Source organism: Thalassophryne amazonica, chromosome 15, assembly GCF_902500255.1.
Source record: "Thalassophryne amazonica chromosome 15, fThaAma1.1, whole genome shotgun sequence".
NCBI classification, from domain to species: Eukaryota; Metazoa; Chordata; class Actinopteri; order Batrachoidiformes; family Batrachoididae; genus Thalassophryne; species Thalassophryne amazonica.
In genome coordinates, this window is record NC_047117.1 from 82,728,318 (window position 1) to 82,744,638 (window position 16,321).

The following is a 16,321-nucleotide window of genomic DNA, read 5'->3' on the forward strand; positions in this document are numbered from 1 at the left end:
TTCTGCAGAGCGCTCGGCGGATTTTCATTTCAAGGAAAAAGACGGAACGACTGGAGCAGCGCCACATCAAATTTTGCCAGAAACTGGGCGACAGCCAGGTGGAAACCATTTGGATGATTCAGACGGCTTTCTGTGACTTTTCAGTCGTGTGACTATCTGAGAAATTGTGGAAGAGGTGGGCATGTCACAGCATGTCCTGTGAGACTTCAACACAAAGGCGCTTTTGCTCCGCCGTCAGAAACAGCATGAATTTCACAGCCACTCTTTTCATGGCCAAATCTTCTGTCTTCTACAGTGGAAATCTTCTACAGTGGAATGTACCGAAAAAGTGCTGATGTCCACCTCTTCCACAATTTCTTGGACAGTCACACGACGGTCCCGCATCACCACAGCGTTCACTTTGAAATGATCTGGTCATTTCAGCATGTTGATGGCCGACCGGAAAGTGGCTCGCTCTCCACCGTTGTGCGGACATCTTTAAACCGGTTGTACCGCTCCTTAATCTGTGTGATGCCCACAGTATCGTCACCGAAAGCCGTCTGAATCATCTGAATGGTTTCCACCTGGCTGTCGCCCAGTTTCTGGCAAAATTTGATGCGCCACTGCTCCAGTCATTCCGTCTTTTTCCTTGAAATGAAAATCCGCCAAGCGCACAACACACATCCCACACAAAGGCTGCTTGCCAGGAAATGACGCAATTGACAGGCGTGAAAAAGTTCACGCATGCGCACGAAGGTTCAATGTTTGCTCATGCAAACACACGTGATTCAAATCCTTCAGGTTTTTGCAAAAAATAAAAAGGTCCGATACTTTTCTAACAGACCTCGTAGATGGACAAAGAGATAAAAGCTTGCCCACCTTTATAAAAGATAGCACTTTGGCAATTCGGAAAAAAAAAAACGCTCCAAAATGGCAGTATTAATGATTTAGCAGGACTTACCCTTTTCGTACCATTACTTTTGACGTTACAGTTCTCATGAGAGGACAAAACCCAGCAGTCACATTCGATCACTCAGTGGAAACGCTGTCATTTCGCTATCGTGTTTTTTCAACATTTTGAAAATATCACTGTTGCGTGCATATCTGAAATGGAACAGAGCTATTGTTGATTTGACAAGAGTCAGCTGAAAGGTTAGTGTGCTGACTAATAGAGCATTGCTACAATTATTATCTTACCATTCAAGTCATTGCATTATCAAGTCCCTTCAGAAGAAGGGTTAATGTCCCAAGACAGGTCATTCTTCACAACTACCTTTATCAACAGTGAAGATTTAAAGTAAATTCTTTTGGCTGCCCGTCTTTTTGGATCCACATTGTTGTGTGGGCCGCTGAAGAGGAGGTACTGCTGGCCCACCACCACCAGAGGGCGCCCTGCTTGGAGTGCGGGCTCCAAGCACGAGAGGGCGCTAGACCCAGACGAAGTGACAGCTGTCACTCATCCTCTGCACCAGCTGTCACTCGTTATCATCACTACCATAAAAGCCGGACTGCAACTCCACCTCCCCGCCGAGAAATCGACTACCAGAACCAAGGTAATTTCTCTGCTGACTGATACGCTGTCTAACTTTGTTCTGTGTGCAGTCGCATTCCTGTGATGACCCAGAAGAGGGACAAACAGGAGCTGCACGAGTGTGTGTGATTTGGAGGTGGAGGTGCTCCCTCCTAACGGTATCTGGACTATAGATTACTGAGTGTGCGGACACACACTCACACATCATATTTCTGCTTTCTGCCAGCAGTACCAGGGTCGACAGTTGAAGACAGAGGCCACCTGGGGACTCAGGACTTGGCGGCTCCGGTGTTCTTCAGGCCGTTGGTGGTGGAAGCCGTGTGGGACGCGGCTTCTCTCTCATCGGGCGTCTTCTATCTTCGAGCCTGCCCACACTTCACCTGGTGTTTATTGACTGTGAAATTAAGACACGTTTCGTTGTGTAATATCACAACATTAAATTGTTACCTTTTGGCTTACTCATTGTCCGTTCATTTGCGCCCCCTGTTGTGGGTCCGTGCTACGACACCTTCCCAACAGGATTTCTCGGCCATCGTCATGGACTCCGAGGGGCGTCAACTCCAGCTTGAACGGCCAATGGAAGAGCCAGGAGCGCAGGCGTCAGCGGGAGGCGGGTTGAGTGAGCTGCAGCAGATCTTAACCACCTTCAAGGCCCGGTTAGAATTAGTGACCGAGCAGAGTGTCCTCCTTAATCGGAGGGTGGAGGCTCTCACCGCCAGGGTGGAAGCGCGCGATCAGGGCGCTGCTGCAGCCACTCCTCTGGCTGGTCCTGGGCCCGTATTAGACGTTCCACTGGTCGTTCAACGAACCCCCCCACCGTCCCCTGAAGCATACATAAGCCCTCCGGAACCGTACGGGGGCTGTGTCGAGACGTGCGCGGACTTCCTCATGCAGTGTTCGCTCGTCTTTTCACAGCGCCCCGTCATGTACGCATCGGACGCTAGCCGGGTGGCTTATGTTATTAATTTGCTTCGAGGATAGGCACGCGCATGGGCTACGGCGCTTTGGGAGCAGAATTCACGGCTCCTAACGTCTTACGCTGGGTTTGTACGGGAATTCAAACAAGTGTTTGATCATCCCAACAGAGGCGAGACCGCTTCGAACGTGCTGCTGTCGATGAGACAGGGGCGCCGTAGCGCAGCCGAGTATGCAGTCGGCTTCCGCATCGCGGCAGCGAGGTCCGGCTGGAATAACGTTGCGCTCCGCGCCGCCTTTATAAATGGACTGTCCCCGGTCCTCAAGGAGCACCTACTGGCCAAGGAGGAACCGCGGGAATTTGACGGGCTGATCGATTTGGTTATACGTTTAGACAACCGTTTAAGCGAGCATCGTCGGGAGCAGGCCGGGAGGCATGACCAGGCACGAGTCGTCCCTCCCCCTTCCGGTTCCGACAAGGTGACGTCGTCCCCACACTTCACTGCCAGAGAGCTCCGTGTGGCTACAGCTCCCCCTGCTGAGGAGGCTAGGGACACGAGTAGGGCCAAATTAAAGTCAAACATCAGACAAAGGAGGCTGGCCCACGGGGAGTGTTTCGTCTGCGGCTCTTGCGAGCACCCTGCTTCCATTAATCACACATCAGACACAACCAGTGACTTTGGTTGTGTCTGGGAATCACAGGGAGGAGATAGTGTTCCATGTAACACCTTCTACCTCCCGAGTGATTTTGGGCTTTCCATGGATGGTGAAGCACAATCCCCGGATTGATTGGCCGTCTGGGGTTGTGACGCAGTGGAGCGAAACCTGCCACCGGGAGTGCTTAGGATCCTCGGTTCCTCCCGGCACTACGGCTAATGAGGAGGTCAAAGTCCCCCCCACTCTATCGGCGGTGCCAAAGGAGTACCACGATCTTGCTGACGTTTTCAGCAAAGATCTGGCACTCACTCTTCCCCCGCACCGACTGTATGATTGTGCCATCGATTTGGTCCCGGGCGCTGAGTACCCGTCCAGCAGGCTGTACAACCTCTCACGTCCGGAACGCGAATCAATGGAGACCTACATCCGGGACTCCTTAGCTGCCGGGCTGATCCGGAACTCCACCTCCCCGATGGGTGCTGGTTTCTTTTTTGTGGGCAAGAAAGACGGCGGACTCCGTCCATGCATTGATTACAGAGGGCTGAACGAGATCACGGTTCGCAACCGATACCCGTTACCTCTGTTAGATTCAGTGTTCACGCCCCTGCATGGAGCCCAAATTTTCACAAAATTGGATCTTAGAAACGCGTACCACCTGGTTCGGATCCGGAAGGGAGACGAATGGAAGACGGCATTCAACACCCCGTTAGGTAATTTTGAGTACCTGGTCATGCCGTTCGGCCTCACTAACGCCCCCGCGACGTTCCAAGCTTTGGTAAATGACGTCTTGCGGGACTTCCTGCATCGGTTCGTCTTCGTATATCTGGACGATATACTCATCTTTTCCCCGGACCCTGAGACCCATGTCCAGCATGTACGTCAGGTCCTACAGCGGTTGTTGGAGAACCGGCTGTTTGTGAAGGGCGAGAAGTGCGAGTTCCACCGCACTTCTTTGTCCGTCCTGGGGTTCATCATCTCCTCCAACTCCGTCGCCCCTGATCCGGCCAAGGTTGCGGCGGTGAGAGATTGGCCCCAACCAACAAGCCGCAGGAAACTACAGCAGTTCCTAGGCTTTGCAAATTTCTACAGGAGGTTCATTAAAGGTTACAGTCAGGTAGTTAGCCCCCTGACTGCCCTGACCTCCACCAAGGTCCCCTTCGCCTGGTCGGATCGGTGCGAAGCTGCGTTCCAGGAGTTGAAACGCCGGTTCTCGACTGCACCAGTTCTGGTGCAGCCTGATCCTGATCGCCAGTACATAGTAGAGGTGGACGCCTCTGACTCAGGGATAGGAGCCGTGCTGTCCCAGAGCGTGGAGGCTGATAAAGTCCTCCATCCTTGTGCCTTTTATTCCCGCAGGTTGACCCCAGCTGAACGGAACTATGACGTCGGCAATCGGGAACTTCTTGCAGTGAAGGAGGCTCTTGAAGAGTGGAGACACCTGCTGGAGGGGGCATTGTTGCCCTTCACGGTTTTCACTGACCATCGGAACCTGGAGTACATCCGGACCGCCAAGCGGCTGAACCCCAGGCAAGCCCGCTGGTCTCTGTTCTTCGGGCGCTTTGACTTCCAGATCACGTATCGCCCCGGGACCAAGAACCAAAAACCAGATGCATTGTCCCGGGTACACGAAGAAGAAGCCAAAGCGGGGCTGTCGAACCCCACCGAGACCATCATCCCCGAGTCCACTGTCATGGCCACCCTCACCTGGGACGTGGAGAAGACCGTCCGGGAGGCCCTGACAAGGAGCCCGGACCCGGGGACTGGCCCCAAGAACAGACTGTACGTCCCACCAGAGGCAAGAGCTGCCGTATTGGACTTCTGTCACGGGTCCAGGCTCTCCTGTCATCCCGGAGTGCGTAGGACCGTGGCAGTAGTCCAGCAGCGCTTCTGGTGGGCATCCCTGGAAACCGACGTCCGGGACTACGTCCAGGCCTGTACCATCTGCGCCAGGGGCAAGGCAGACCATCGGAGGACGACGGGACTCCTCCAGCCCCTGCCGGTGCCTCATCGCCCCTGGTCTCACATCGGCCTGGACTTCATCACGGGCCTCCCGCCGTCCCAGGGCAACACCGTTATTCTCACGATAGTGGACCGGTTCTCCAAGGCGGCCCACTTCGTGGCCCTCCCGAAGCTCCCGACAGCCCAGGAGATGGCAGACCTTCTGGTCCACCACGTCATGCGGCTGCATGGGATACCATCGGACATCGTTTCAGATCGTGGTCCCCAGTTCTCTTCGCAGGTGTGGAAGAGTTTCTGTAAGGAGCTGGGGGCCACCGTGAGTCTCTCGTCCGGGTACCACCCCCAGACCAACGGCTAGGCAGAGCGGGCTAACCAGGAGTTGGAACAGGCCCTTCGCTGCGTCACCTCCGCGCACCCGGCGGCCTGGAGTCACCATCTGGCCTGGATCGAGTATGCCCATAACAGCCAAGTCTCGTCTGCTACCGGCCTCTCCCCTTTTGAGGCATGTTTGGGGTTCCAGCCCCCATTGTTCCCGCTGGTGGAGGGAGAGGTCGGTGTGCCCTCGGTCCAGGCCCACCTCAGGAGGTGCCGCCGGGTGTGGCGGACCGCCCGCTCTGCCCTGTTAAAAGCCCGGACGAGGGCCAAGACCCATGCGGACCGCCGACGTTCCCCGGCCCCAACATACCAGCCCGGGCAGGAGGTGTGGCTCTCGACCAAGGACATCCCTTTGTGTGTCGACTCCCCAAAACTGAAGGACAGATTCATCGGACCCTTTCGTATCCTCAAGATCATCAACCCGGCCGCAGTGAAGCTTCAACTCCCGGCTTCACTGCGGATTCACCCTGTCTTTCATGTCTCCCGTCTCAAACCACACCACACCTCGCCCCTCTGTACTCCGGGACCTACGCCGCCTCCTGCCCGGCTCATTGACGGGGAGCCTGCCTGGACAGTCCGCAGGCTCCTGGACGTCCGTCGTAAGGGCCGGGGTTTCCAATATCTGGTGGACTGGGAGGGGTATGGACCTGAAGAACGCTCCTGGGTGAAGAGGAGCTTCATCCTGGACCCGGCCCTCCTGGCCGAATTCTATACAAGACATCCGAACAAGCCTGGTCGGGCGCCAGGAGGCGCCCGTTGAAGGGGGGGTCCTGTTGTGTGGGCCGCTGAAGAGGAGGTACTGCTGGCCCACCACCACCAGAGGGCGCCCTGCTTGGAGTGCGGGCTCCAAGCACGAGAGGGCGCCAGACCCAGACGAAGTGACAGCTGTCACTCATCCTCTGCACCAGCTGTCACTCGTTATCATCACTACCATAAAAGCCGGACTGCAACTCCACCTCCCCGCCGAGAAATCGACTACCAGAACCAAGGTAATTTCTCTGCTGACTGATACGCTGTCTAACTTTGTTCTGTGTGCAGTCGCATTCCTGTGACGACCCAGAAGAGGGACAAACAGGAGCTGCACGAGTGTGTGTGATTTGGAGGTGGAGGTGCTCCCTCCTAATGGTATCTGGACTATAGATTACTGAGTGTGCGGACACACACTCACACATCATATTTCTGCTTTCTGCCAGCAGTACCAGGGTCGACAGTCGAAGACAGAGGCCACCTGGGGACTCGGGACTTGGCGGCTCCGGTGTTTTTCAGGCCGTTGGTGGTGGAAGCCGTGTGGGACGCGGCTTCTCTCTCGTCGGGCGTCTTCTATCTTCGAGCCTGCCCACACTTCACCTGGTGTTTATTGACTGTGAAATTAAGACACGTTTCGTTGTGTAATATCACAACATTAAATTGTTACCTTTTGGCTTACTCATTGTCCATTCATTTGCGCCCCCTGTTGTGGGTCCGTGCTACGACACCTTCCCAACACACATGTTGATTTGACACAGGTTAAACACTGAAAGCCTTTCCTGATGAGACTCCAGGTAGCAAAATCAGGTACAGGTAGCTTTGAACTAGCTGGAGGCAGTCTCTTTTTGGGGTTTTAACTGCACGCACCGCCATGTTGGCCCTTGGTCACCATAATGACCAAGGGCCAACCTTGGTCTTCAGATACCCTCTCTACTTTTAAGATTAGGCTTAAAACTTTCCTTTTCGCTAAGGCTTATAGTTAGGGCTGGATCGGGTGACCCTGGACCATCCCTTGGTTATGCTGCTCTAGACGTAGATTGTGGGGGGGTTCCCATGATGCACTGTTTCTTTCTCTTTTTGCTCCGTATGCATCACTCTGCATTTAATCATTAGTGATCGATCTCTGCCCCCCTTCACGGCATGTCTTTTTCCTGTTTTTTTTCCCTCAGCCCCAACCAGTCTCAGCAGAAGACTGCCCCTCCCTGAGCCTGGTTCTGCTGGAGGTTTCTTCCTGTTAAAAGGGAGTTTTTCCTTCCCACTGTGGCCAAGTGCTTGCTCATAGGGGGTCGTTTTGACCGTTGGGGTTTTTCATAATTATTGTATGGCCTTGCCTTACAATATGGAGCGCCTTGGGGCAACTGTTTGTTGTGATTTGGCGCTATATAAGAAAAAAGTTGATTGATTGATTGATTGAACAGAATTATGAATATGTGCATATATGCCTTATGATGATGATGACAGTGACCAAGTTCTGCACCATGTACAGGTCAGGTAGCGTGTAAAGTTATGGTAGGGGAATGGACTCCCCTTCACCTTTGACTATGTTGTAACTCACATAATGTTATCATTGGCGTCATCCTGTTAGTGTCCATACTTTCTATACTGCCTGTGTGAGACAGAGGCGTGTACCTCACACATATCTAAAGTACACTCTACTTTATTGGCCTTTTGAAGAAGACAGTCTGGCGAATCGTAGCTCCAGTGTTCCTTCATCCAGCGGATACTAGTCTGTAAATATCTGAGCATGTTGGTTTCTCTGTGCTGCCAACGCCTCACACGTTGTGAAAGCTTTGAGCGATTGAGACAATATGTGCATTGTGTTCTGTACATTGGTGAGAAGTGTTTCTCTTTTGTGAAAGCAGGTACTTTGATGGTTCTTCCTTATGTAACCAGCAGGGATAATGTAGGTGTTACTTCGTTGTAGGTGTTGCTTTGTTTAGTTTGCATCAGTGGTCTCCAGCCATGTGCTGTGACAGTGCGAGAGGAGGGCTGGTATGATGCAGTTCCCTCCCGATAGGTGTCGTGATACTTGGGTATCACGTCTGATTTGGCTGGCCGGGCCTACAGTGTGATAAATAAAGATGGCGACTGTATCATCAGTTTCTGCACATTGTGGCAGCCACTTCTGACCAGTTCATCAGTATGCAGTTTAACCTCCAGGGGAATTCGACACAGCCCGCCCCTTTGTTTTCCACCTTTCTGTTTGCACCAGAAGTAACATTGCATAATAGGTCTACATTTTGCTTTCTGGTGAATGAAACTGCATTTTTTTTTCTACGCTATCCGTAATCAGTTAAAATTACATTTGAATCATGATGCTTGTGGACTTTTAAAGACTCAATTCTCATTTTGTAAAAATAAATATCACGATACGGTGAGTATTGATTATGTTATTATGTTTTTATCACATTACCACGTTTGTCTGAAAGGTGGGCGAGGCCGTGCAGTGTCCTTAGATCACAAGTTACTTCATCTTCCTGTTAAAAATCAGGTTCTGTGAATGAAGGGTCAGACTTTAAAAAATACGCTGCACAGATGTTGCAGTGCTTGATGGGAGTTTCTGTCTGCTCTCTCCATTTGGAAACAGCCACATGTGCAGGCAAGAAGGAGTAAAATGATGGATGATTCGGTGCGCTCATTCATTTTCATCTCCTTTTTTTTCCTATTTAACTTGTTCATTTTTCATCTCTCTCTGCTAAATAAACCCACAGTTAGCTCCTATTTGCTGACATTGGTAGTAATTGAGGACAAGCAGGTCACTTAATTTCTTCCTCTTTAGCTGTCTCTGTAATTAATTTTCCCATCTGGCTGTTTAATGTTATTGACCACCCCCACCCCCACCCCCCCATGGCACCGTTAGTGGGCTTGCTGTCGGTATGTGCGGGGAGATAACTTCAGTTCTACTGGTTTGATTGGCACCAAACTTGGTATATACATTATGCATAGTGACCAGGTCAAGCTCACTGGATCGTACTTTGTATTGAGTTCCTCAAGTTTGAGCCACCAGCCTGCTGGATCCTGGACAAAATGTCAGAGCCACACCTACATCGCAACAGCTTCCTCACTAACACAATTATGCCATCCAGACACCACTTTGTGTTATTGGGATGAGCACTGTGGCTCTCAGTATTCAGGCACTATTATCTGATTATCCCTCAAATCGAATCAGCCTGCCAGCTCTGCTATCACGCTGTAATTTAAACTTATCCATATACGGGAAGCCAAAAACTTGGCACCTTTTTGATCAAGTTCTCTTCAACCCTGCCTCAAGTGGTCGTGATCCACGATGGGATGAACTATGAGTGAGTGATGGCTTAATTCACTATTAATTATTGTGACACATAATGAAAGTATGTGCTTCTGCCAACATGAAATGTCATCGTTCAACTTGTGACCTTCCAGTTATGGCCGCTGATGAAGCAGTGCTCTGCAAGAAGCAACATACCAGTTAGTGTACATGCAGACCCTGCAAGAGCCTTTAAATCGGCATGAGACATTTTGGTGGCATCTTGTGTTAAGATTTCAAATAGCAACCAAACCGATCACTGCACCCTTCACCTCTTGTGCTTACAGTAAAGCTGAAATGGCGACTGATGCGCCGTGAGCTAGTTCGCTGACTGGCAACATGAATATAGATGAGGTAATTGAAGTCATACTGTTTCACTGTTACGCTAATTATCAGAGTTATCATGTTAGCGAGTATTACAACCATTGTCTAGCTTTCACAGAGGCTCGGCGATGTTTGCAAACCTGAAGTTATTGGAAAAAAACACAGTTAGTGGACTGGACGCCACTAATCGTAATCTAATGTCTGTTATAAACATACAATAAAGTGGGATGGAGTAAAGTCAAGGTACATGTTAGCGACACAAACCTTGCTGGGTCCGCTCAGTAATGCACATAAACGTGCAGCATTTGAACATGTTTTTTTTGTGTGATCTACCCCACATAATTTTTGAGAACATAACTGTAGGGCATTGGATGGGTTGGACTCTGAAATCATACCACTAGATTTTGTCGAAAATTATGTCACGCCACTTTAATTGTGAAATTTACAAGTTGATATGGATGCACATTCATTAACTGTCCAGCAGGTACCAGTGTTCAGCATGTCCTCCTTTTGATACAAAGTATGGAAGAATAGAAGAGAGCTGAGTAGGGGGGCAAAGCTCTCGATTTACCGATCGATCTACGTTCCGATCCTCACCTATGGTCATGAGATTTGGCTCATGACCGAAAGAACGAGATCGTGAGTACAAGCGGCCGAGATGAGTCTCCTCCGCAGGGTGGCTGGGCGCTCCCTTAGAGATAGGGTGAGGAGCTTGGTCGCTCGGGAGGAGCTCGGAGTCGAGCCGCTGCTCCTCCACGTCGAAAGGAGTCAGTTGAGGTGGCTCAGGCATCATTTCCGGATGCCCCCTGGACGCCTCGCTGGAGAGGTGTTCCGGGCACATCCCATTAGGAGGAGGCCCCGGGGAAGACCCAGGACACACTGGAGGGACTACATCTCTCTGCTGGCTTGGGAACGCCTTGGGGTTCCCCCGGAGGAGCTGGGCGAGGTGTGTGTGGATTGGGAGGTCTGGGCGGCTTTGCTTGAGCTGCTGCCCCCGCGACCCGACTCCGGATAAAGCGGAAGAAAATGGATGGATGGAAGTATGGAAGAATGTTTCAAAATAGGTGTTAGCGGTTTGAAACATTGCAACACTATGTTTTGAATTCGCATTACTAATTTGCAGTACTGACAAAAAGTTTTGTTTTTTTTAATCATCATCCCCAGCCCCACATTCTATCTAGTCATTAATTCACAGTTTATGTTAGCATACTGTTGGATATTTCTTCTCATTTTGGGCCACATAGTGGGCGTCATGTTTTTTCCCTGGACATTATGGGTAACTAATTAAAGGGCACCTTTTTCTGTCAGAGCATGCTTAAGTTAAAGAAGTAACACAAATTGATTTGTGCAGTTTGCCTAATTATCCCCAGTGACTTCTCAAAGAACTCTGCCTAAGAACTGAAAAAAGAAACTACACTTAGCGAAGTGCTACAGGGCAGGCCGTGGTGTTTCAGCTCTCGTTTGAGTTGTTGGTGTTAAAGAATTGGATCAGTGACACTGGTATAAAGGGTTGGACATTTGTCCACATGAATGGTTAATTTAACTGAACAGCGTTTGTAATCGGCTCCAGGCCTTTTATCTGCTGATTTGTCCTTTAAAAATGCAGGAATAGCAAACTTGGCTGTTTAAAAAAAACAAAAAAACACGTTAGCCAGTTGTCTAATTACATTTGGATCATGAACAGTGAGTGACAACAGACAGAAGTCCACCAATGTTTCTGTGGACTTTGTTGCCAGTTGTACTGCTGCCTTAATTTTCATCAAATTATTTTCAAGACACATCATTTTTACATACTCTAAAAATTTTGTGTGTGCTATTTTCAGATTTGTTGATAAAACTTTGGCTAACTTACCATTAAATCAAAACAATAAATTCTTCCACAAACTTTCAGCCAATTATTAAAAAGATCACAACATATACAGGACACAGTGTGCCAAAAATGAAAAAGGCAGTCTTTTGATTATTTTCAAGATTAATTCTTTAGTTGTTTGCAAGTAAACCCAAAGATTTACTGTCACAGAGCAGAAAAGAAACCAGAAAATATTCACATTTAAGAAGCTGAAACCAGAGACTTTGGTCATTAAAAATAGAATACTCAAAACAATTTACATAATTAGTTGTTACAGCTGTAATTTCAAATGTATTAAAAATAAAAAGTAAGAAATCACATGTACGTAAGTATTCACACCCTTTGCTCAATACTTTGTCGATGCACCTTTGGCAGCAATTACAGCCTCAAGTCTTCTTGAATTTGATGCCACAAGCTTGGCGCACTTATCTTTGGCCAGTTTGGTCCATTCCTCTTTGCAGCATCTCAAGCTCCATCAGGTTGGATGGGAAGCATCGGTGCACAGATATTTTCAGATCTCTCCAGAGATGTTCAATCGAATTCAGGTCTGGGCTCTGGCTGGGCCACTCAAGGACATTCACAGAGTTGTCCTGAAGACACTCCTTTGATATCTTGGCTGTGTGTTTAGGGTCATTATTCTGCTGAAAAGTGAACTGTCACCCCAGTCTGAAGTCAAGAGTGCTCTGGAGCAGGTTTTCATCCAGGATGTCTCTGTACATTGCTGCATTCTTCTTTTCCTCAATCCTGACTAGTCTCCCAGTTCCTGCTGCTGAAAAACATCCCCACAGCATGATACTGCCACCACCATGCTTCACTGTAGGGATTGTGCCTGGTTTCCTCCAAACATGACATCTGGCATTCACACCAAAGAGTTCAATCTTTGTCTTATCAGACCAGAGAATTTTGTTTCTCATGATCTGAGAGTCCTTCAGGTGCCTTTTGGCAAACTCCAGGTGGGCTGCCATGTGCCTTTTACTAAGGAGTGGCTTCCGTCTGACCACTCTACCATACAGGCCTGATTGGTGGATTGCTGCAGAGATAGTTGTCTTCTGGAAGGTTCTCCTCTCTCCACAGAGGAATGCTGGAGTTCTGACAGAGTGACCATCGGGTTGTTTGTCATCAAGGCCCTTTTCCCCCAATTGCTCAGTTTATACGGGCGGTCAGCTCTAGGAAGAGTCCTGATGGATTCAAACGTCTTCCATTTACTGATGAAGGAGGCCAATGTGGTCATTGGGACCTTCGTGCAGCAGAAATGTTTCTGTAACTTTCCTCAGATTTGTGCCTCGAGACAGTCCTGTCTTGGAGGTCTACAGACATTTCCTTTGACTTCATGGTTGGTTTGTGCTCTGACATGCACTGTCAACTGTGGGACTTTATATGTAGACAGGTGTGTCTCTTTCCAAATCATGTCCAATCAGCTGCATTTACCCCAGGTGAACTGGAATTAAGCTGTAGAAACATCTCAAGGATGATCAGTGGAAACACTTTGCACCTGAGCTCAATTTTGAGCTTCATGGAAAAGGATGTGAATACTTATGTACTCATGATTTCTTTTTTTAATTATTATGTATAATAAATTTGCAAACATTAAAAAAAACTTTAATGTTGTCATTATGGGGTGTAGTGTACATATATATATATATATATGTATATATATATATATATATATATATATATATATATGTATGTGTGTGTGTGTGTGTGTGTGTGTGTGTGTGTGTGTGTGTACACATAAAATCCTATTGGAGTTTTGTTTCTGACCTAAAAATAAAAAAAGTCAAAATCTCCAGCCTATTTTACAGACCGCGCACCTCCTCAAGTGTTATTTTTGGTGAACAGAGAGACACAGATGAGTCTTAAAGATGGATCGCACATCACTTTCTGCGTCTCTGTATTGATTCCGCGTCACTTTTAGCCTCTATTTCAGAATTTCTCTCCTGAGAATACAGAAGCATTTCAAGTTCTTGTCCCCTCTGCCCACTGGGAGGACCCTCGTGTCCGCTGATCAAGATTTTCTGGCTGTTTCAAAGTCAGATTTAAAGGCTGCTTCAGCTTCTTTCTGCACCAATTACTTAATTTTGGAACAGCCTCCCTCAAATCTGTGCATGGTTTAAAGGCATCATAGAACTTTCATGTTTCTTTTGTTTTTGTATGATTTTAGAATTTAGAATTAGAGAGTTTGTATGCCCACGTGTCGTCTTAGGAAAAAAGTAAGTCCCCTTGGCTGCGCACTTTTTTTCACTTGGGGTCGCCGCAGCACATCCAAGGTGAATCTGCCTGTTGATTTTGCACAAGTTTTATGCCGGATGTCCTTCCTGACGCAACTCCACATTACATGGAGAAATATGGCACGGGTGGGATTTGAACTGGGAACCTTCTGCACTGAAACCAAGCACATATTTCCTTTATTTTCTCCTCTTTGTTGAGCATTTTGTAACTCCTATTTTGAAAGCTGCTCCACAGTTTGCTTTCTTGCACTCAGATCAAGACTTATCTGTGTTAGTCTGAAGACTGACTGAATTTGGGGATAAAATATGGTGTTTCTGTGATCAAAGGGCCATTTGACTGCAGGCAGCCTGTTTGGTTAAAGACATGTTAGTTATGCAACAGAAGTGCCATCATGGTGAGTGTGATAATGATTCAGACTGGTCTAACTGGTTACATAACTACTCAGTACTGCTTTTCACTTACACACACACACACACACTAGAAATGACTTGAAATGATTAGTTGATTATCAAACTAGTTGTCAGTTGATTTAACAGTTGATTGATAATTGATTCATTGATTAATTGTTGCATATCTAGCGTCAACCTCTGGTGCTAAACATGAAGCCCATGTGGAAGTGCTGAATCTTACAGTTCCTTGAATGGCCTCTTGAGGCTGGCCTCAGAAGAAGTTCACCCATCATAGAAGCCCATGTTAAAGTTTATAACTTTACAGCATAAATTATAATGTTTGCAGCCTAGTTTAAAAAAGTAGAAAAGGTTATTGTCTTTATAGCTTCATAAAAGTTGTACCAGGTAGGTGAGGGATAATCTTTTTCTTTTCCTCTTTTTTTTACTCTAAGCTATTTTAAGCTAAAAGGTTAGGAATAATTAGGGGTGTGGTCACTTTGAGTGACAGCTAGCATGGCTGCGGGTCTAGGGTCATGCTATCAGTGATGTCTAGCTGCTGTGGATATGAAAGTATCGGACTAATTTATTCCAAATATCTAAGGTAATATGGGTTTTTGTATGGTTAATTTGCTGAAAAAAAAGAAAAGAAAGAAAGAAAGAAAGAAAGAAATTTCAGTGTTTTATCTAATTTATATGTTAGTGCTGTTAGCACTAATTAGCAGGTTTTGATAGCTTAGTGATGTTAGCTACATTGATGGGGATACAGTTACTAAATCAGTGTGCATATCATAGTTTTTGGTACCCAACGCCAAAACAGCTGATTGGAAAACAAATACTCAAAATATGTTAAACACACAAACCAATGTTAGCCTGTTAGCCTTAGCTTGTCTGTTAGCTGTGCGATTGGGCCACATTTCAACTTCATTCATCTGTTCCAGGTCATGCCAGTCTTGCCCACCCTCTTTACCCATTTTTGGGTTGGCCAAGAGTTAGGTGGAGTCAGGGATTGCCTAGATGGCAGCATTTGAACTTCAGACCTACTTTTCCAAAAACCTCTGGTCTGGTATATAGGGACTCTGTGGTCTTCACAGACCTGCTTTGGGTCCCAACTATCAAGCATTCAGAAGAGCGCTGATAATATAAACAAATATCAACACGATCAGACTTGTGTCTCCAAGTGTTAATCTGAATCTCTTTTTGTAACAACTAAAGGGTCTTGTGGGGGGGAAAAAAAATTACATTTTGTGAACTGAAACACTTTTATCTGAATCATTTTAATATGAATGAAAGCTTTTTCATAAAGTGTGGTCTTCACTTTGTCAGGCACGCTACAAGCAGAGCTTGGACCCCACCGTGGATGAGGTGAAGAAGCTGTGCACGTCGTTACGACGCAACGCCAAGGAGGAGCGAGTTCTCTTCCACTACAATGGCCATGGAGTGCCACGGCCGACTGTCAACGGAGAGATATGGGTCTTCAATAAGGTACATTTCTCATATTTGGTACCTCCTTTATTTTACACTTTTTAAACTGGCTACTCGTGAATTAAATAATTAATTATTTACATTTATTTATGCACAAATACAATTGGTTGAGAGATGCATCTTTTGATGTGTTTGGACACATCATCAGTGAAGTACCTGGGGTCATAGAGGGTTTCAGGTCTTTAAATTTCAGACCCCCCCTTGCCCAAGTGACCTGACTGGGAGTGATCAATTCCAGTCTGTGTCTAAGCTGCATTCACCTACTTCTTGTCCCACATAATCCACAACCATCTTGAGGCCTTTTCTGCAGCTTCTGAGGCCTCGCTGATGGCTTTCCTTTTGTGTGTGTGTACCAGTGATGCCCTGGAGGCTGTAGATCTTCCATAGTGATCTTCCCACAAAGCCCCTGCTCCCCACTCTGATGGGCATACACAGTGAACACAACCCCAACTGTGGCAATCCTCCACCAAATCTGCATATTTCTCCATCTTCCTTTCACTGGCTTCCTCCATTCTCTCTTCCCAGGGCACTGAGAGCTCAACCATGACCACCTGTTTGCATATCTTAGAGAACAGCACGATGTTTGCTCTGCAGCTTGA

The 16,321-nt window shown here is 47.7% G+C and overlaps 1 protein-coding gene across 9 annotated transcripts in view; it reads left to right on the forward strand.

The window, feature by feature from the left end:
- The window catches only part of rptor (regulatory associated protein of MTOR, complex 1), a 323,941-nt gene that overhangs the window by 104,595 nt on the left and 203,025 nt on the right, over window positions 1-16,321 (forward strand). For all 9 annotated transcript variants that reach the window (XM_034188053.1, XM_034188054.1, XM_034188058.1 and 6 more), the window contains exon 5: window positions 15,564-15,722. In XM_034188053.1, coding sequence (XP_034043944.1) covers window positions 15,564-15,722 — 159 coding nt within the window. The remainder of the gene's footprint in view (window positions 1-15,563; window positions 15,723-16,321) is intronic.